The following is a 21,468-nucleotide window of genomic DNA, read 5'->3' as shown; positions in this document are numbered from 1 at the left end:
ATAATTCATTGGCATTATGTAGAAATTTAATTATGCATATTTAATCACATATAACAACATATTTACTTGAAATTAATAAATTAAACTAAATGAGGTCTATGGTTTAAATATGTCTAATTTATAGGAATGAAATTACTGTCTGTATATTAAGCATGTTTGATGCACAAATCCATATGTTAATACTCCAGAAAATACACAGTATAAGGTAGTGTTTAAAAATAAAGATGCACAGGTAAGAGAGAACTGAATTCAAGTCCCAACTGCTTCTACTACAAGTTATTCCACTGGGCCTGTTTTCACATGTGTGTAATGGAACTTATAATACCTACCTCATAGAGTTAATGTATGATTTAATTGGGCAATACTCAACAGTTCTAAACCTGGTACCTGGATTATTTATATAAGGTTTAAGATTATTTTGATTATTTAGGTCAATAAATAATAATTATTTTTTACCAGCATTTAAAAATTTTTTTTAATTCTGTTAGGACAACTAAATAGATTGATTCACCATAGAAGATTAAACAAGCCTAGGTAATCTTTTGAATAATCCAAACCTCCTCCCATTTTCATCTTCACTGTCTCAAAATTTGAAAGAAAATACTTGGGCCAGGACTAGCCAAAAAAATTGCTTCAACGGGGCAACTCTGACTAGCAGTGTTGCTATAGTTATTGCGTTTAATAACTATGACACACAAAATCAGAAAATGGCCACGTTCACACACGGTGCCTTCTAGGGTCACTAATCATAAAAGAATTCTCATTTACCTCATGGTGCACCAAGTGGGATTAGAAAAAGTTGGATTTATTTCATTAAGCCCACAAATATAATCTACTTCATTCTTTAGAGTCACACTTTTAGGTTTATGAGAGTTCTCTTCTATACGATTGTGTAAAAGACCTTTTTACTTATTCTTTACCATCTTCCAAAAGATTGCCTTATTCATATTTACTTACACATCATTCTATATCTTTTAAAAGATGTTTTTCTTAAGGGGGGGAGGAAGTAAAGAAGAGAAAATAAACAAAGTAGAGAAAGCTCTTGTGAAGTGTTTTGCTGTAGCTAACCTTCAGCAGTTAGGTTACTTCTCAAATTTACATAAAGACTTATTATCATCTTGACTGCAATCATGTAGAAAATGAATGGGGTATAAAGTACATGAGGATAATTTAATAAAATGAGCTTTCTTTTCTTATGAGATCTTTGAAGAAAGGAATCATTAGACAGAGACTTGCCTTGTATTCAACCAGGTCATGAGGCATGTCAGCTCAGTGACGTGCATTTGGCACAAAGTCCTTAATTAGAAATTCCTCGAGAGCTGCTCCCAGTAGGTGCTTCCTAAGACAAAAAGACAAAATAATTTAGCAGAGGAGCCCTTACTAAGCATATAACTCAGGTGATTGAAAGAAATAATTTGCCAACAGCAAAAGAGCAAAGCTGTCGTGATGGAGTGCTGGATTTTGAATGAGAGTCTCTCTGTCATATTAGTAGTAAGTTTTATTTCTGTTATTTAATTTTAAATATATATACATTGAATGATCTTTGGGTTTTAGGATAGCTTGGACAGGGATGTTAAATAGCGTCATGTAATACTCTGATTAAAAGACTAAAACTTGTTAGAAAACATTCAGTAGATATATGTTTAATTTACCCTTGCATAATCACGTAGAGTTGTTTTCCGATTGAGTTTATTTTTAATTATTTTTAAAGTCAAGTAGTTTGTTTTTGCATAATGTATGAATGTTTCTCTAAATCAAATGAAGTCTTTGAATTAGACTATGAAATTGGAGTTTTTCTAGAGCACTGAGTTGTTTTTAAAGAGTTCCTCCTTCTTCTTGGCATCGTTGACTTAAAAGAGTCTAGTCACGTTGATTAGGAAGGTTTTGTACTTTCCATTAAATGCCTTAAGGCATACCCATATGTGTATAAAATCTTTTTTATAAAGGCAACAATTTCTTACCAAAATAATTACTGTTAAAATCTAATCTATAAAATAATTATATGGATTAATTCTGATTAATATTGAGAAGCTCATTTTACTTAAACTGAACCCCCAAAGAGAATCTCAAGTGATTTTGGAAAGGAAAAAAAGATTAAAGATAGTATTGATTGGTTCTCTTTTCCTTCTCTCTAGCTCTCATGGTTGGGAGTTAATTTATATCTGTTTATTGACACATACTGTTGGTATGAAGAGGAAGAGTCTTTCCTTTACACACGAGTTATTCTGGGTGTAAGTAGAATTGGTGACTACACGTTACCATTTCAGAAAGTGAAGTGCATTCTGCTTTCTGGGCTTCTTTTTTTCACTGCATCTCACTCTCTTATCTTTACATGTGGACAGTCGACACTGGCTTGGGCAAGAGCCTCTGCAATCTGCCTGAACTTTAACTGCATGCTAATTCTATTACCGATCAGCCGGAACTTCCTTTCATTCATAAGAGGAGCAAGTATTGTAAGTACTAAATTATTTGAAATAATTTTAGTTTTTATGACTAATATAAGCGCCACTGAAAAGAGAGATGGACTTTACTATGAAATTCCCAATAATCATGTTTAGGTTTTGTTTCTTTGTAAGAGAACACAATGGCTAAAACTGAAAATCAGGAATTGGTACACCTGACATAACTTTTCTTTTTGCCACTGACTTGCTGCATGACATTGGACCATCGCTCAAACTTTCCCCGACATATTGGCTCCATCTGAAAAAGGAGGGCTAATAAAATGGACCTGATTCACAAACATGGCAGTGTTATAACAGCTACAACTATTACCATTTCTGATTGAAAGGAGACAGGCACACAGTTGTGCCAAAGACCACAGTGGAAACATCTGAGTTCTCAACACCAGAGACCACAACCGCAATACTCAGATTTTACTCTGAATACTTTAACCTCTACCAGACATAATGGGACCTTTCCTAATCATGTTGATTTCACAGTGCTGGGTGCTCAACTGTGGCTCACGCAAAACAGAGTAATGCACTGCACAGAAAGACGAGACCATCAATAACATTTAGTAGACAAAATAATTTATTATATTCTCATCTTCATAACTGTATGAATATTTAGATGTAGATGAGTGTAGTGCCTTTCTTTGTGTCAGAAGGAATAATTATAAACTACTAACCCATATCAATGACAGTAAGGGCTACCATCTTCATTTCCCAGATAATCTGAGCATGAATATTAGCAGGTTCATTCTAGAGTTTTGACTTAGAGCCTGGATATTACTAACACAGTCATTTCTTTTATTCAGGTGAAGCTTTAGGAAAGCCAATAAATGACCATTTGGTTTTGCCTGTTTGACTTGTTAATGGCCACTAATGATTGTTTCATGTTGCCCCACTCCGATGTCACTCGCCACTCTGAGGGTTCCCAAAGCAAGACTTTGATTTTTGTCACTCTAGTGCTGCAGAGGACCGTGGAGAAGGCAATTAGACAAAAACCTCAAATTCCACAAACTGGTCGCCTATTGAATAGCTGTTAATGCAAGTAAGTGCTTATTATTAATTGACTGAAGGATTTTACAAATCTGGATATTTAACTTGATAGTTTTGTTTACTTCCTCTCACCAAAGGCTCGCTCTTAGGTAAAAGAAAAAAAAAATCTTTGCCTTCCATCTGACCACATAAACCTTATACAAATGGATTTTTAAATTTCTAATTCATATTCAGGCAGTTTTCCCTACCAAGCCTTCTCAAGAAAAAGTTTATGAAACTTCATTTTCATCTGTGACTAATTGCGCTTGTTGATAATACAATGACAAGTGACTAGTTGAAAACTGAACATTCTGTTATTCACTATAATTCACATCAGAAATAAAATTGACCTATATTCAAAATTTTATTCACAGTCATAAGACAGTGACTATCAAATGGTATCGTGGGCAGTAAAAAGAAAAGTAAGGTCATGTGAACAAGTTCTGAATAGTGCTGTGCTAGTGAATATAAAAAGATCTTGAACAGATATGAAGCTTTATAGGTATATAAAATGTTATTGTTATTTCTTGAATTAGAAAACAAGAGAATTCCAGAGAAGGGCACTAGAAATCAACATCCAAGGCCAAGGTTAAACTCTAGTGAGAAAGACAAGTAGAGGGACAATAACCAACAAGTTTGTGGTTTTGTTGAACAAAAAATTTACGTTAAAATAAAAGGCTATCCGAAACAATAAAGACATGATTCAGGACTATTTCCCTCAAACTAATTTAACTATACAATGTTTTCCTCATTTGCTTTTATCCCCTCATGCATAAAAAGATCGCAGAGTGAAAAGAACACTCAAAACAAATGTGGATTTAATTAAGCAACAAAACATGACAGACGGTGTCCGAGTGCCAATTAACAGAATTTCGGGTGTGTGGTGAGACGTGGGCAGACTTCCCCATCGACTGCCTTCAATACCAGATTAAACCAACCCAGGAAATGTTTGCAAAAGGTCTTCGTAGTTTGTTCAGAAATAGGGTAAAACGACATCATGTTCTAGAGAAAACCAGCTAAGGGATGGAGGGCAAAGAAAAAGGCTAATTCACTTTTGTGCTCCAAGGCTTACAGTCGTGCTAAGTGCTATACATAGGTGCCAATAACCTTTGCTAAATGAGTGAATGCGTGAAAAAATATAGGCTCCGGGAACATTTCAGCTCAGAAATGGAAGTCTTTTCCAGACCTTGAAAATTACCTAAAATTAGAATGAGGGTCCCCTGAGAGTACTGAGCTCCCTGTCCTGGGTGGTGTCCAAGTGGAGTCAAGATTGCTCCTTAGAAGGTTCTTCAGAGAAGGAATTCAAGAGATCTCTAAGCTTCCTTCAAAACTTAAGCATCCTTAATTCCTGCATTGAAAGAGGCAATAGAAGACAGTAAAGTGGCAGGAAGGATAAAATCACCACGTAGTCACTGAAAGACAGAATTGGACTCTAAGAAAAAGTTATAAAGACACTATAAACAGAAGGAACAACAACAACAACAACAAAACCCATAGCATCAAAACACATCAAAAAAGAAAGCAAAGAACAAGAGAAAAATGTTATGAAATAGGTTTCTCCTTAAACATTTGGGCATGTAAATTTCTCTATATGTAATCATGTATCAATAGTATAAATGTCTAAGTGATGTGTATCAAATGGCTTTCACTTGCAAGATATTCTGGTAGGGGCAAAAATCTTCTCAAACATGAGTAGTCAGTGCTGTTCATAATGGAGTATAATTTAGTAGGGGCAGCTGTCGACTAGAGGCAGGTTCTCGTATACCCCTGCAGCAGGAGGCTGGTTGTGTGACCTGGGATAAATTCCTTAGGCCCTTCCATCGGTGGAATTAAAAGAACACTGATACAATGTATCCATCTCTGAGAGCTGCGCAGACTAGTTGTCAGGAATGGACCTCTTAGAAATCTACAGACTACAAGGTCACGCACTCACCGCTGGTTGCAAAGAGAATCAAATCCACGTTTAGCGTGGGGGGAGGGCTCCGCGCATCAAGCCGGGCCCTCTGCTCCAGCCTCATCTCTCCCCACACTCTTCTGCTTCTACCCCTGAGTGTACTCAGCTACAGACAGTCCCCAAGGAGCCTGTGCCTTCCTTCTTGCTATTCCCTGTCTCCGAAATGCTATTCCTCTCCTTCTCCGCTGGGTAGGACGACCCCTCATCCAGGACCCCTTGCCTGGTCTGCCTGCCCCAGGCCCGCCAGGGCTGGGCTATCCGTCCCCCTCGCCTGGGGGCCACAGTCTCACTCCTACCACAGGGGGAAATTTCTCAGACCCTGATTACCCCAAGGGCTGAGACTGTGCCTATGCGTCTTGGGTCCTAAGAGTCCTCAGCAAACTCCGTCACACCTGCGGATGAACAGGCATCGATCAGCAGGCAAAAGAGACTGAAGGTATTACTGGGAAAGGTACAAGACAGGAGGTGCGGGAATCCTTCAGGGAGCCCGGAGCAGTGCCGGGTGCAGAAAACAGAGGTGTGTGCAGGCAAGAGAGTTAAAATGACGCTAGTCATCCAAGATAATAAATTCGCATTCGGGTGCAAGAAGAGAAAGCAGAGTGCCACTTCTCCCGCTTTCCCTCACAGGCCCCTCGAGAGCCCCCCTCCGCCAGACCCCCCACCGCTGTGCTCTGCGGGCTCCTCTCCTCCCACAGCCATGGCAACCAGCGGCTGCGGGAGTTTCCATTCCTGGCGAAGGCAGGCGGCCGGGGAGAAATCGCTCCGCTTCTCCCAAACCCTGACAAAGCAATTATTACATTTCACATTCACTCAGAAAGGCGGCTGGCAACCGCCCTCTTAGAGGAGGGGGGGCGGGGGGGAAATGCCGAGGCCTGATTTCATAGATGTGTCTTTGCTTTTCACATTCTGTCCTTCTGCTGTATTCACCTGGGAGCCGCTGAAAATGTCCCCGTGCTTATTTTATTAGCATCGCCCATGACGCTGCTTTTCAAAGAGCCGACTGGCTTCCGAGAGGTGCGTGCGTAACCTTGGAAGAGGCGCACCCGCACCGAGGTTTGCGCGCCAGCCTCTAATTTCGCCCCGTCCCCCTCTCAGCTGAGCTGCAGGCTTTAATTGGTCAAATCATTAAAGGATGTAATTAGAGCCTGGTGGAAGCGGGCTGGGAGGAGGAGGTGCGAAGAGGGAAACAATGGTATCTATAATCAAGGGCATCACCGAAAACGCAGCGACAGGAACTCTTCTCCTTTCGGCTTTCTGGTTTCCTGCCTTCCTGCGTGCCTGCCTCTGATAAGAGCCGCCGGAGCATTCTTCAGCCACCAATAAATCATTTCAAGGGACCTATAACCCCCTTAGTATAAAAATCGTAGTTTCACGGCCTCTTCGTTCTGATTAATGCAGATCTTTCTGGACTCTCTGGTCCACAGTAGACCTTGGAGACCCTTCCAATTGAATAGCAACACTCGGAGCCTGAACCTCCTTCAAAGGGGGCTGCGAACAGTGACCGAGGCAGCTCTCTCCAGCAAATTCCACATCTTGCATCTGCCAGTTAACAGGGGCATGCAATTGCCCATGTGCCCTGATGAGTTGCTAAAATTAATTTACAAACCTCAATAAATATATCTGGGACAGGTTAAGGGGAGTGAGCTCAGAATGAGGGTGCTGAGGGGGAAAAAAAAAGATTTGGCGCCTCAAGGTAGATAGAGAACAGCCCAGAGGCCCTAAGTCTCAGGGCTGGGCTCCCGAAGAACTGCTACTAACCCCACTCTGCTTCAGGCACTGGGAGCGCCAAGGAGACACTCTCCCCGGTCCTGCCAAATGGGATTAAACGTGATTTACAAACGAGGGGCATGCACAGGGTGCCATAGTCAATACATGTTCCTGCAGAAGTCAGACCACAAATTTAAAAGTGTGGGTCCAGATTCTGGCTGTCGGCCAGCCAGGATTTGTCCCTGGGTCCCTGTTTCTAACAGCTGCGTAATTAAGAGGTCACTAGCTCCACAATGACTCTTACCACTGACAGGCAGGTAGAAAGATGGCAGAAACTGACCCCCTTCCAAGAGCCTCCCTCAGTTATGTGTCCTTTGATCTCCTGAAAAAGAAAAAGAAGGAAAGAAAGAAGGAAAGGGGACTTTCTCAGGGCAACTGGCTCTAATTGTAGCCAATATGATTTTTTTTGTTGTTCACTCTTCAATACAATTCCTTATTTGAACTCAGAAGTTCACACACCAATTAAATGTGCATTTGTAGGATGGCCAAGATGGCCGGTCTCTTTTAACTGTAAAAGTACTTTGGTGAGAAAATAAAATTGTGGGAAGACCCAATTATAGCGTCCTTTAGCCCAGCATTTGGGTGGGTTCTGGAAATGTTTATTGCGGGCTTTTCCACGGGCCTCAGCGGGATGTCCCAGAGGCACCAGATCCAGTGCGCCTGCGCAGTCGGTGGCCCTGGCCTTGCCGCACGACTTAAACGCCCCTTTAAGCCAGTGTTGATTTTGAACACATATTAAAGCATGAGTTTCATGTCTGCATTACTTTCATATTGGACTATAGATCCCTTCTGATGATAAATGTTCCTGGTTAACTTCAGATCAAGACACAGGAGACAGGCAGCTGGCAGGGAGCTTAGACAGCGTTCCTTCAGTTCAGTCCCCGCATTCCTCCGAGGCTGGAAAGTGCCACGGGCCTGAGAGGCGCCCTCTTCACTGTGCTTTCTCCTCCGTAATAGCAAATCGAATAACGCGATATGACTCTGAGGACTTAGGAGGAAAGCAAAGCCGCTTCACTACTTGATCACATACTTGAAACCACTGTCACCGTAAACAGAGGCGATACGGCTATTCATATTAAAATGACTTAAATATATAAAGGGAAGAATCAAGAGTATAATGTCTGAAAGCGAACAAAATCAATATCTCTGCTGGCATCCATCAAGTCCCAGTAGCCCTGGATTTGGGGGCTGGGATACCTTTAATTCCAAGCCAAGATAACAACAATAACATTTTATTTCTTTGTAAATCTGACCCCAACTTTATTGTTGCAGTCAGGTTTACAAAGAAATAAAATGTTAAGACAAACAAAGTGGACACGAGCAGTTTTCTGTCTGAGAATTCCTGAGATAAATGAAATAAGATGTTCCACTGTTTATCTTCTACCTGTGGAAAAAAAGAAGAAACGCCAAGATGGAGGCAGCTAGAGCAAAGGGACATTTAAGACATGAATTTTAAAGTGCAGGAAAAAAACTGGAAGAATAATTTTCAACAGATTCCCTGAGGAGCTACCTCTTGAAAAGTATCTTGGGTTTTCTAACATGACTTCATTGGTTTCTTCAGCTCTGTCATGGAAAGCTTCGCAATAATAATAAATAAATAGTTCAATACTTTTGCTCATTGAATAAATATACTTAAATTTAGTTTAACAGTGTCAAAAACCTACTATGGAAGTCAATTTAATAGAAAACAGATTGTGATCAACAACTCATTGCACAAGAGAGTGTTATAGGACATAGAATACAAGACAGAATTTATTCTGCACTCCCCCCCCCCCCCGATTGTCACATGTGGGTTATGTAGTTGGAACTATAGCGCTTAGTCTGGTTTGAAGACCAGTATATATTTCTGTAAAATGGGAACAGCTCTGCTCTCTGGGATGTTTTATTTAGTCCAGGAAGGGAGGCTGGGGGAAAAAAAAAAAAGCTGAGAGCAGAGAAGTGAGGGCAGAAGGATGGGGTGTGAAAATAACGTTTACACCCAGCCACAATCATGGCTCCAAACAGCCTTAGCCTACTGACTCTAGATTAAAGATACCAGGTAAACATGCAAAGAGTTTCAGCGAAGCCCATGGGAGATAGCAGTTTTCATTAAAAAGCAAGGTGTAACAACCATCGATTAATGAAAAGAATCGGTATAACTTAAAGATCAAATGATGGGGCTCTGGAGTCAGGAAAACAGGGTTTAAGCCCGCCTTTGCCATTAATAAATTGCAACTTCCTTAATGTTTTGAATAGTGGTTGGTAAAAGGGGAATAAGGCTAATACCTGAGGATTAAGTGAGATAATACGTTTAAAGCATTTATAACAGTGTTCAGAAGATAAGCTTAAATATAGGTTAGCTATGAGAAACATTATCTGTTTTTTTAAACATTAAAGTAATTATCAGAAAACCAGAGATTAGGAATACTGGGCAATGTTTGCGTTTAATTTAGCAAATAGTGCCTATTTTACGTATAGCTTACAGGAAGAGACTACTCCTAGATAAGTTCTTCTGGCTTTGTGGATGCTGAGACTAAACAAGGCAGTCCCTTGTTTAGCTCTTGTTTAGCCCCTTAGTTCTTTATTGGCTCATGCGTCAGACTTTCCTAAAATCTCTCAAACAAGCAGCATCTGGCCTCATACCTCTTGCTAAGTGGCCCCAGGTTTGGCACGAGGGGCAGCGAGTCTTCGTTTGAAACTTGGCCTCTCCTAGGCACCTCCACGCCCAGCACAAGTAGCAGCCATCTGCAGATTGCTCTGTAGCTCATGCCAGGTGGCCCCAGGCAGGGTACAGGTAGTGACTCACCTTGACCTGCACTTTTCGGGAGGCACCAGAGCCAGTACGCCTGGTAGACAGCTTCAGACCATGTTGTATTACAACATAACCACCTCTGTTAGTGACACACTCATGGGTCGATGCCAAAGCCCCAGGTGGGCATGTGCTGCTCCCTGGGGGCAGCTCCTGCACTGCAGCCCTTTCGCTGTAGTTGCAGATGGTCTCCCCAGCTGATCAGCCTGGGAGTCAATCCCTCCCAGTGATGTGCCAAGAACAATCAAGGCTCAACTACAACAAGAGGATGAACACAGCCCACACAGGGGGCACACCTGGAGCACCCAGCTGAGTTGACAGGGTAGGCTGTGCCTCTAGGCCCTTCAGGACACCTACTACATAAGGCCAATCTGCCTAGTCTTGGAGATGTAGCAACTCTGACTAATACATAGAAACAAACACAGGTAAGCAACCAAAATGAAGATGCAAAGAAACAGGTCCAAAATGAAATAGGAGAAATCTCCAGAAAAAGAACTGCATGAAATGGAGGCAAGCAAACTACCAGACACAAAGTCCAAGATGCTCAAGGAACTTAGTAAGAACTTAAACAGCATTAAAAGAAGTGGGCATGGAAACCATAAACAAAATAATAAAAGAACCAGTCAGTAATGGTAATGCACTAACTAAAAGGAAGAATATATTATAGGGAATCAACGGTAGAATAGATGAAACAGAGAATCAAATAAGCAATTTGGAATTTAAGGAAACAGAAAACACCCAATTAGAACAGCAAAAAGAAAAAAGAATCCAAAAAATTGAGGATAGTGTAAGGAGCTTCTGGGACAACTTCAAGCATACCAACATTCACATCATGGGGGTGCCAGAAGGAGGAGAGAGAGAGAGCAAGAAATTGAAAACCTAGTCGGAAAATAATGATAGAGAATTTCCCTAACCTGCTGAAGAAAACAGACATACAAGTCCAGGAAGCACAGAAAATCCCAAAAAAGATGAACCCAAATAGGTCCACTCCAAGACACATCATAATTAAAATGCCAAAGGTTAAAGATAAAGAGAGAATCTTAAAAGCCACAAGAAAAAAGCAGTTAGTTACCTACTAGGGAGCACCCATAGATTGTCAGATGATTTCTTAACAGAAACTGCACACCAGAAGGGACTGGCACAAAACATTCAAAGTGATAAAAAACAAGGACATACAACCAAGATAATCCATATGTCCTATAGCTATCATTTAGGATTGAAGGACAGATAAAGACCTACCCAAACAAGAAAAAGCTAAAGGAGTTCATCATCACCAAACCAGTGTTATAAGAAATGTTAAGGGGTCTTCTTTAAGAAGAAGAAAAAAATAAATAAAATATATAAATAACAAAATGGCAATAACTAGCATGTATTAAAAGCTTTCTTCATTTAAAGAAACATATCAAAGGTGATTTAAATTGGTTTTAAAATACAATTATGACCTCTATTTTGAAAAATATTCTTTTTTCCCCTTTGCATTAACTTCAGGCTTTTTGTCAACATCTTCTACAGCACATCTTTTTGTCCCATGTGTGCTACCTACATAATGTTAACATGCTCTGTGAATGAATCTATTTGTTTCTGACCACTTTTCCAAATTCTAGTGTGTTTTGGGGTCTTTTTTTTGAGTTTTGAGAGGAAGGTACATGTATATTAATTTTCTGGGGCTGCCCTAACAAAACCACAAACTGAGTGGCTTAAACAATAGAAATTTGTTGTCTCATAATAAATTCTTGAGGCTAGAAGTCCAAGGTCAAAACAAAACAACAAGCAAAAAGAACATACAGAGATGTTTAGTTCCATAAATAGTGGCTTATTTTAATCTACTAAGAATAACACATGCAATCATCTGTGTGTTTGTATATGAGTAAGTATATATATATATATATATATATACACACATACTAAAATATAAAAGGTAAAAAGATGCAATATTTCATTTGAAGTGGAATGAAAACAATATCTCCCTCGGTATCTACCATATAAATCATATATCATGCACATATGAGGTCTGTCCAGAAAGTATCCACCCACATACTGTGAAAAATAAGAAATATTTATTGAAAAAGCTCTAAGATGCAAGAAACATTGTACATAGGACAATGACGCCTCAGTCCCCTTCAAAGTAGGCCCCTGGAGACCTCACACAGTTCTCCCAATAGCCATCAACTGCCCCATCTTATTTTCCTGAATCTCATTGATGGTCTGAAATCTCTTCCCTTTCAAAGGTGATTTTAGTTTTGGGAAAAGCCAGAAGTCACAAGGCACCAAATCTGAGCTGTAAGGAGGCTGAGTCACCTGGGTAATTTGATGTGTCACCAAAAAACTCTGCACAAGACATGACGCATGAGAGGATGTATTGTCATGATGAAGCTGCAAATCACCAGTTGCCCATAGCTGTGACCTTCTGAATCATTCAAATAGTTTCTGCAGAGGAATTTACAAGCTTAATGCAAATTTGATGCAGATTTGTTGCTCCACTTGTTCAGTCATTTTGAATGCAACAGCCACACAGTACACATGCTCACTCAATGGTGTCTACCAGCTCTACTGACTAGTACAGTGAAGTCGTCATTGTTCACACATGCTCATGAGCATTCCAGTCCACTCTCTTTGGCTGCCAGGTTACATTGATGTCGTGCAAACCATTCTCATTATATAAACAATGGCTGGACTTTTACTGGACAGACCTCGTATATGAGTGTGTATGAGGTACAGTATTCTAAAAATCTTTTCTGATTTCTTGGGAAATAAGTTTTTTCATAATTATGTTGTGATAACAATACCTATTCCACTTCCAGAATGATCACGTGTTTAAAATTATATTTTGGCAAACTGAGATTTACTGCATCTCTTAATTAGTATGAACACGGAAAATTATACAATATCTCAGGCAACACTCAATTCATTCCATTTAAGATACTGAGGACGATGTATGTACAATTCTCTCTGCCTTGGAGATTACAAAACCATAACAGAAAGACTTAACCATGTAGTCATTGTGTTGTTGAGGAACTACAAAGGAAGAAATCCATGCGGTGCATGTCCCCTCTTGCCTGCTTGTCTGTAGGCATCCACACTGTGGCGCACTTGTGCAACCTGGAGCGCTACCGCTGGAGTCGGTCCGCGGAAGCAGAGGGCCTTGTGGCTGCCCTTTCCCACCTTGGCGACACCTCCAATGAGAGCTACCTCAACCCCCTCCGGACCTTTCACACAGTGAGTTCGTGCGCACTGCTTACTTTTGCATCTGAAAAACCCTTCCCTTCATGACTCCTTTTACAATCAGGAACGCTTACAAAACTTCTAACAAAAAGCTCCAGAGAAGGCTTTTCTGTCAAATGTTAACATTAACTTCACTTTTTAAAAATAAGTTATTTTTTTCTGCCGTTAATGTTGCTAAGAGGTTATGAGCAAAGAGAAAAAACTGATGGCACTTAATTTGTGTATAGCAAAAATAATAATAATAATTAATAATAATAATAGTAATGCCTAAACAGGAAATGAAGTAACCTGTTAAATTTCTAATATTTTAAATTTTAAAACCAGCTTGTGGGGGGGAGGGTGTGTATACATGCACACATGCACATATGAAATGTATATATACCACAAGCTGTTGGAATCATAAAGAATGCAAAATGTCATATAAATCCAGCAATTATAAATCAGGTGTCTTCATTTTCAATTTGCTACTTGTTTTCTAGATCTATTCTCCTGTGTCATATTTTGGCACACATGTGACCAGCTGGTTCTCCAAATCAGATGCTGGGCAAAATAGCCCATTTCACAGTGAAACCTGCATGGCTAGTGACATCATGAAATCTCATTGTCTCTGTGCACAGAGTGGCAACCCATGTGGGAAACAAAAAAAAAAACAAACCCAAAAACCCCAAACATGTAGCCACAGCAATCTGTCTGTAGAGAGATTAAGACATTTCTCTCACTTAATCTACCCCCTACCTCTCTGCCTAGTTGATCTAAACCTTGGCCATTTACTACCATATTATGCATCCAGAACATGAATCAGGTTGGTTAAAAAGTCTACATTGCCCGAGAAGAGCCCTATGACTATACACTCCAGAAATGGAAATCTCTCCATTGCCAGCCATCTTGGACCATCTTTTCCATACAATGTTTTTTGAAGAAACAACATCCAAAGTCTCTTTTGGGGGAAATCCTTCCATGTCATGTCCCCTAATTATCCTAAGATGATTTCCAACATCAGGCCATCGATCAAATGGAGTTCTCCTTTCTTAGCTGGCAACAGGTGAAAGCACACGTTTCAGTTATCCGCCAGAACTACAGACGCCCTCGCCCTGCGGGCACTCCCCGGTGGACTGAGTCGAGCCACAGCATTCATCTGGGCACCTATGGGGTTAACGGTTTTCTCCGCTAAGGCTCTGGAAAGTTCACTGCTACACAGAAACACACTATAGAGTAAATAACATTTATCGTAAATACTTTTAAAGCAATTTAACCACATGATTAAGTTACTTCCAATATAGTTATTTAAAAATTTCAAAAGTAATCTACTATGTAAGCACTAATTAAGTCCAGGAAACCCTCTAATTTGGGGTATTTGGAGAACGATGAGTATCAGTAACACAAAGTGTGCTTTATAGAGTATTTCTAAGCAGATGCAATGGGATTATTTTAGTGGATACATTGCAGCTCAAACCAGTCTATAAGTATGGGGCAGGAAAAAGGGAAGCAGGGATTTGCTTTAATAAGCAACAAGGAATGGTTTAAAATTAGCGTATCATATGATGTAAATGGATTTCTAAATTGTGTGAGTACACTTGAAAAAAACCTTTTACATGTTTTATACATACCCTTTCTATTTTACTTCCACTGTTTGCTCTATGAAAAGAAATAAACATCAGAGATGTCCCTGTCCAAATTACCTGGGGATCTCAAAGCAACCCAAATTAATGGGATTTTACTGACAAAAGATACAGCGTGAGTTTATTAAGCTCATGGTCTTCTCAACGATAGTAACACAATGTATGAATACTAATGACTTGACAAGAATATGGGAAATTTACAACAAAAACAAAATGCTTTGTGATTTATATTCTAAAAGGCTATTTAACCATCCCCTGAACTCACAGGTCAGAATTCCAGCCTTTGGGCAGTGTATACCAGATAAGAATAGCTGTATCTTTATTGATCACCTAGGATTTACAAAGTCTTATGCCAAGCCTCCTGAGGTGGCATGAAAGAAATGCAAGTCATCGTCCTTCCAATTAAAAAGCAAAAGCCAGGAGTAACTAACTACCAGAGGAACAGAGTGTTCAGCTGCTTTATTTGGAATGCTTCTAAGGGGCCCCTCAGAAAAAGGGTTTCTTTTTTTAATATATATTCTATTGATGATGCTATTACAGTTGCCCCAGTTTTCCTCCTTTGCCTCCCTCTGCCTGGTACCCCCCTTAGTTCCTGTCCATGGGTTGTACATACAAGGTCTTTGGCGTCTCCATTTTCTATATTACTCTTAACCTCCCCCTGTCTATTTTGCACCTACCGATTACATTTCTACATCCCTGCACCTTTACCACATTCTCTCCATTCCCCCTCCCAGTGGGTAACCCTCCAAGGGACCTCCATATCTATGATTCTGTTCCTGTTCTGGTTGTTTGCTTAGTCTGCTTTTTTTTAGATTCAGTTGTTGATAGTTGTGAATTTGTTACCATTTTAATGTTCACAGTTTTGATCTTCTTTTTCTTAAATAAGTCTCCTTAATATTTCATGTAATAAGGGCTTGGTGATGGTGAACTCCTTTAGCTTTACCTTGTCTGGGAAGCACTTTACCCACCCTTTCATTCTAAATGAGAAATTTGCTGGATAGAGTAATCTAGGCTGTAGGTCCTTGCTTTTCATGACTTTGAATACTTCTTGCCAGTCCCTTCTTGCCTGCAAAGTTTCTTTTGAGAAATCAGCTGAGAGTCTTATGGGAACCCCTTTGTAGATAACTCTCTGTTTTCTCTCGCTGCTTTTAAGATTCTCTCTTTATCTTTAACCTTTGGCACTTTAATTATGCTATGTCTTCATATGCTCCTCTTTGGGTCCAACTTGTTTGGGACTCTTTGTGGGTCCTGGACTTATATGTCTATTTCCTTCACCAAATTAAGGAAGTTTTCTTTCATTATTTCTTCAAATAAGTTTTCAATGTCTTGCTTTTCTTCTTCTCCTTCTGGAACCCCTATGATTTGGATGTTGCTACATTTGGAGATGTCCCAGAGGCTTCTTATACTATCCTACTTTTTAAAAAATTCTTTTTTCTTCTTGCTGTTCTGGTTTAATGCTTATCTCTTCCTTACGTTCCAAATCGTTGATTTGAATCACACTTCCTCCCCTTCACTGTTGGTCCCCTATAGATTTTTCTTTATTTCATTTAGTGTAGTCTTCATTTCTTCCTTTATTTTGGTACCATAATCAGTGAGTTCTTTGAGCAGCCTAATCATCAGTGTTTTGAACTCTGCATCTGATAGGTTGGTTATCTCCATTTCATTTAGGTTTTTTTCTGAGGTTTTGTTCTCTTCTTTCATTTGAGGCATATTTCTCTGTCTCCTCATTTGGCAGCCTCCCTGTGTTTGTTTCTGTGTATCAGGTAGAGCTGCTTTGACTCCCTGTTGCAGTAGTGTAGCCTATTATAGAAAAGGCACCTGTAAATTTTATGGGGCAGAGCCTTAGGTAACTGCCAGGATGGGGCAATGCGCTTCACCACTTTGTGGCTCTGTGTTAGGGGAGGTCTTAGAGAGGGACAGTGCCTCTGCCTGGCTTCTAGAGGTTTGCCTGGCACTCGCCCCATTTCCAGCTACTTCAACCACTCTCCGTATGCAACCGAAGCCCTTCCAGAGGTTGCTCTTGCGCTGAATCCTAGAGTGGGTGTGTCTGCATACATTCTAAGACTCTGTGGGTCCTTTAAATGGAGTCTCCTGAAAACCCAGCAGTTTCTTACATTACCCCAAACCACACTGAATTTTGCAGCCAGGAGTTATGGGGATTTATCTTCCCAGCACTGGAACCCTGGGCTGTGCAGTCTGTCCTGGGGCTGGATCGCTAGCTCCCAAGGTATCCCTCCCAATTTTGATCCGCCATATGTGAGTGTGGGCCCACCCATCTCCTCACCTCTCTGCCTGTCTCCATGTCTCTGCCCCTCCAATCTGGATGACTGTGGCTTCTTTACATTCTTGGTTGTTGGACTTCCATACAGTTCAATTTTCTGACAGTTCTGGGTGTTATTTTTCTTGAAGTTTATTTGTAATTCTCTCTGTGGTTGCACAAGGAGGCTAAGCGTATCTACCTACACCTCCATTTAGACCAGAAGTCCAAAATAAAGGGTTTCTTAATGTTAAAGTGCAATTAAGCAAAATGATCCAGTTTTATTTTAAAAATTAAGAACTTGAAACTCAGATTTATTTTACAACATTTTATCTTAAGGTGGATTTTTATATATTGTCTTAATTTCAGTTCAACATAGTCACTTTGACCAAAAAAATTGATTTATTCAGATAAAAAAATGAAATTAATGAATGCATTTAATGAAATTTTCACAACGTTACTGTCCACCATCAGATGGGAGAGAGGAAAGGGCAAAGGTGCTCACTTCTTGAGTTGCATGGGGATCATTTTGAAACTAATACAAGGTGGAGGGGGGGGCAGTAGGTTTATAGTGTGAGTACAAGAAACAGTTTATTTTTGTATTATTATTTATTGTATTGTTTTCCATATGAACAACTGTAAGCTACTTTTGTCCCACCCTGTGTGTGTGTCTGATTAGAACCTTTTGAATTGCTCCTTGCTTGGACTCTCAAAGATTGGTCCTGAAATGGGAAATTAGAACTAAGATATCAGTGTCCTGGTGTCTGTTTCTTTCAGAACCCAGCCACCGAGTTGCTAACAACAATCGCGGGCAGTACAGGCCTGATGATCTCTCTGGCTTTAATCTTGATCATGACCTCTTCCACCGAGTTCATTAGACAGATCTCCTACGAGTTGTTCTGGTATACACACCACGTTTTCATCATCTTCTTTATCAGTCTGGCTTTCCACGGGGCAGGGTAAGTCCATACTGTGCTCAGTATGTAAGATTTTATCTCTGTGAACCTCAAAATAATCTTAGAAAGTCCTTTGGATGAAGCAACATGACATGCAGGGGACCAAAGGACACATAGATCACACAAAAAAGCACATTCAGTGTGGCAAATTCACTGTATGTACCTTTTTTAGTAAGACAGAAAATAAGCAGCATAGTTGTTGAAATATTGTATTTATTTTTCCTAGCTAACTCTGTTGGGGTGCCTTGTAGTGTTTATAAAATGTAGGAATTGTAAGGAAGGTGGATGACAATATATGTATGTTTCATTCAGAACCTATTTCTACAACCAAATTTACGTGACATTAGTCGGGATACACATTTTTGACACCTTGCTCGATCAACGCCATCCACCAGGAAACCCACTGTGGGGGGTGGGGGGGTGGCTGCCATAGGAGATGTTCCACCTGGCTGGCCCTTTAAATTCTCTGGACCTCAGTTTGCCTTCTGACCTCAAACATCCCATAAATGCTGTTCTGGCATCCAGTACCTGCCTGGCACTGTTAACCCTCTTCATCAAGAAGCTAGAATAGTACCTGAAGTATAACACTCCCCAATATAACGTTTTCAATTTTTTAAATATTAACAAAATAGTTTTGGACCAGATAATGAATTGATATCTATAAAGTAACTAGCCCCATATTAGTTATTTCATAAATTGGTGCCTTTTTTTTCCCATTTCACCATTTGCAAAGCACATTCATACGCACGATCAATTTGACCCCGACAACACTCCTGTCCAACAGAGACGGTGCATGCTGTTTCCCTCCTTTTGTCAAGAGGAAGGAAACAGATGCTCAGTGAGTTAATTGATTTGCTTAAGGCCCCATGACAAATAAATGGCAGAGTCAGACCTAGGATGCCAGTTTTCAGACAACTAAACCTTTACCGGTAACGAGCCCTGAAGAATGGGTCTTCATTTTCAAGAATTAAACAGGCCTCCTCGACATCTGGCGGAACGCGGCCGGGCTGCGGCCAACGCCTCGCGCTGCGCCGGCAGAACCCCTCCTGCGCCGCCACCTCCCCTCTTCGCAGCTGCCGAGCGCCGCGGGGCCTGGTCCCTGAGCCGGGCCCTGCGCTGCCCAGATCTGGAAGAACAAACACACAGCTGCGCGAGCGGCACCGCAGAGCGACTGTGGCCTCGGGGGCCCAATGCCAGCTCTTTTGGACGCGCCCATCAGCAAGTCACCGCATCCTCCGATTCCCCTCAGAATAGATGTTCCTTCTACCTCGGCCCCGCCCCTAGGAGGGGGTCATACCTCTGCTATTGTCGCTCCTACGCCCATGACCTCCCCCGCTGTCCATAGCTTGTCTGACACACAGACACCGAGGAAGGAAGACTTGGCCCCGGGGACCTGTTGCGCCAACTGCCCGACCCTCTGCTGATCCTTAGGAATCCAGTCAGTCAACCCTCGCGTTGCTGCTGCTGCCTGACGAAGGCTTTCTAGACTCTTTTGGATTTAAAATATATGCAACTGCCTTCTCTGAATGTGTGATCAACCCCTTACCCTGATCATTCATACATATCTTGAAGAGGGGGTAGTCCCCAAGGGTTTCACCCCGGAGATTGTCAGTCCCTTCTTGTCCTCGATTCTTCTCCTGATGCCAGGTGTCAACCCCCGTAGCACCTCTGAGAGGCTCCTCCTAACCCACCTGGGCCTAGACGTCTCTGCGCAGGAATTAGGCGTGCGCCGCCAGCCCCAGCGCACTGCCGCTGCGCTCGCACCCTGGCGCATTGTCCAAGAACGAGAGGATTTCAATGGGCAGCGCTTCACTGGAGATATTTTTTAATATCCAAATACCACATTTCATAAGATGAAATTTTTAGTCACTTTAACTTAGTTGAAAGGCTTATTTTAGGATAAGGGCCTCATTTAATCTTCTCAGCTTGAAGTATTTTACAGCTACTGTTTACAGCAAAAAGTAATTTGCAAATTCCAAGCAAAGTAGGATTATTGGAATGTGTTAAAGCCCGCTAATCTTCCTATTATGGGGTGGCAGAGATGAAGACATTAAACATTTTAAATTTTTAAAAAGATACTGCATTTGTGGAATGTCCTGAGGTTTCTTTAGACAATACAGGGAATGTTGCCTAATGCCTGAGCATGAAGGTGTTAAAATTTACAGATTCTTCTCCTCCAGCTCCCATTTATTATTCACCTTCCTGTGTCTGGGCATCAATTGCTCGTGGGAGATTCAGTGATAGTTTTGCTCATCTAACTCAAAGGGATGTTATCAAGTTTGGATGGTTTCCATAAACAGACTGGAACAAAGGCCAAGATGCCAGTTCTCCAGGCTGTTTCCAAAGCTGTGGCCGCTCCCTTCCCCACGTACTATGATGCAGAAGGGCACATGGTTCCCACAGGCTACCCAGGACAAGAGCCTGTGTGATGCTCAAGTCTCTCTGTCGTGAGTATCATGTTTCTCACAAATAAGTCCAGGTATTTTATCCATAAACACTTAGGAACGGAGCAGCTCCCAGATTACACGACCGCACTGTCTTCTGCTTTGCAGCCTGGACACCAATGGGTAAACCGAAGAGCTGGTACCAAACCTACCGATCAAAGGTCGCTCAGTGCCGCGTTTGTGGCAAATATAATCACAGGACTCTCGATCTAGTGCTCTGCTCACATTCCTCCTTCGGTTTCCTTTCTCACTCTCAAATTCGTCAGTGTAGTCCTGAAGAGACACTTCACACTGACCTCTTCTGACCCTGTCAAACGCTAAGCCTGACAGTGGTCACTGGGGAAAAGCACATCATCATTCAAGGTACTTCTTTTGACTCCTTCACTTGAAAACTTCAGGTGCTCAGAAACAAACCAAGAAGGGTGGAAGTTAAACAAATCTGCAAAAGACCCAAATAGTACAAAGTTAACCAATTAGCCCGAATCAGCAATCAGGACAAGATGTGACCTAATTAAATTCAACAGTCTACAAAAGGATGTGTTCAAACAATTTCCCTTCATTATAAATTCTCCAATGCAGACATTTTCAATTTAACACGGGACACCACAGAGAGGCACTTCTTTTCTGGGATCTTCAAAGTTACTCGAAGGTTCTTAAATTCCCATTTTTAAAGATGTTAAGGGAAATGAATGAATGATAGCCCATTGCGAGACAGTAGAAGTGTTATTCTAGGGCCCATTGTAGAATATATACCTGTGGTATCACAAAACTGCACAGAATCAATTTTAAATTTTGGGGTTTTGTTTTGTTTTTAATGGTAAGTCGGATGGTTCGAGGACAAACTCCCGAGAGCCTCTTGCTACACAACGTCACCTTCTGCAGAGACCGCTATGCTGAATGGCAGGCAACGGCCCAGTGCCCCGTGCCTCAGTTTGCAGGCAAGGAGCCTTCGGTAAGAATGAACCCAGCAGCTTTTAAAAAA

General features: G+C 41.1%; 1 protein-coding gene across 1 annotated transcript in view; it reads left to right on the top strand.

Moving 5' to 3' along the window:
- Positions 1 to 1,401: 1,401 nt before the first annotated feature.
- The window catches only part of NOX3 (NADPH oxidase 3), a gene marked incomplete at its 5' end in the record, with an annotated part of 58,380 nt that continues 38,313 nt past the window's right edge, over positions 1,402 to 21,468 (top strand). Inside the window, 7 exon segments of the mRNA XM_054568657.1 lie at positions 1,402 to 1,491; positions 2,136 to 2,231; positions 2,343 to 2,453; positions 3,408 to 3,492; positions 13,059 to 13,204; positions 17,864 to 18,045; positions 21,309 to 21,438. Of these exon segments, the coding sequence (XP_054424632.1) occupies positions 1,402 to 1,491; positions 2,136 to 2,231; positions 2,343 to 2,453; positions 3,408 to 3,492; positions 13,059 to 13,204; positions 17,864 to 18,045; positions 21,309 to 21,438 (840 nt within the window).

Source organism: Pteronotus mesoamericanus, unplaced genomic scaffold (genome assembly GCF_021234165.1).
Source record: "Pteronotus mesoamericanus isolate MK-2021 breed Mesoamerican mustached bat unplaced genomic scaffold, CSHL_Meso_final contig_20, whole genome shotgun sequence".
NCBI lineage: Eukaryota > Metazoa > Chordata > Mammalia > Chiroptera > Mormoopidae > Pteronotus > Pteronotus mesoamericanus.
The sequence above is the reverse complement of the archived record's forward strand: the minus strand, read 5'-3'. Positions and strand labels throughout refer to the sequence as shown.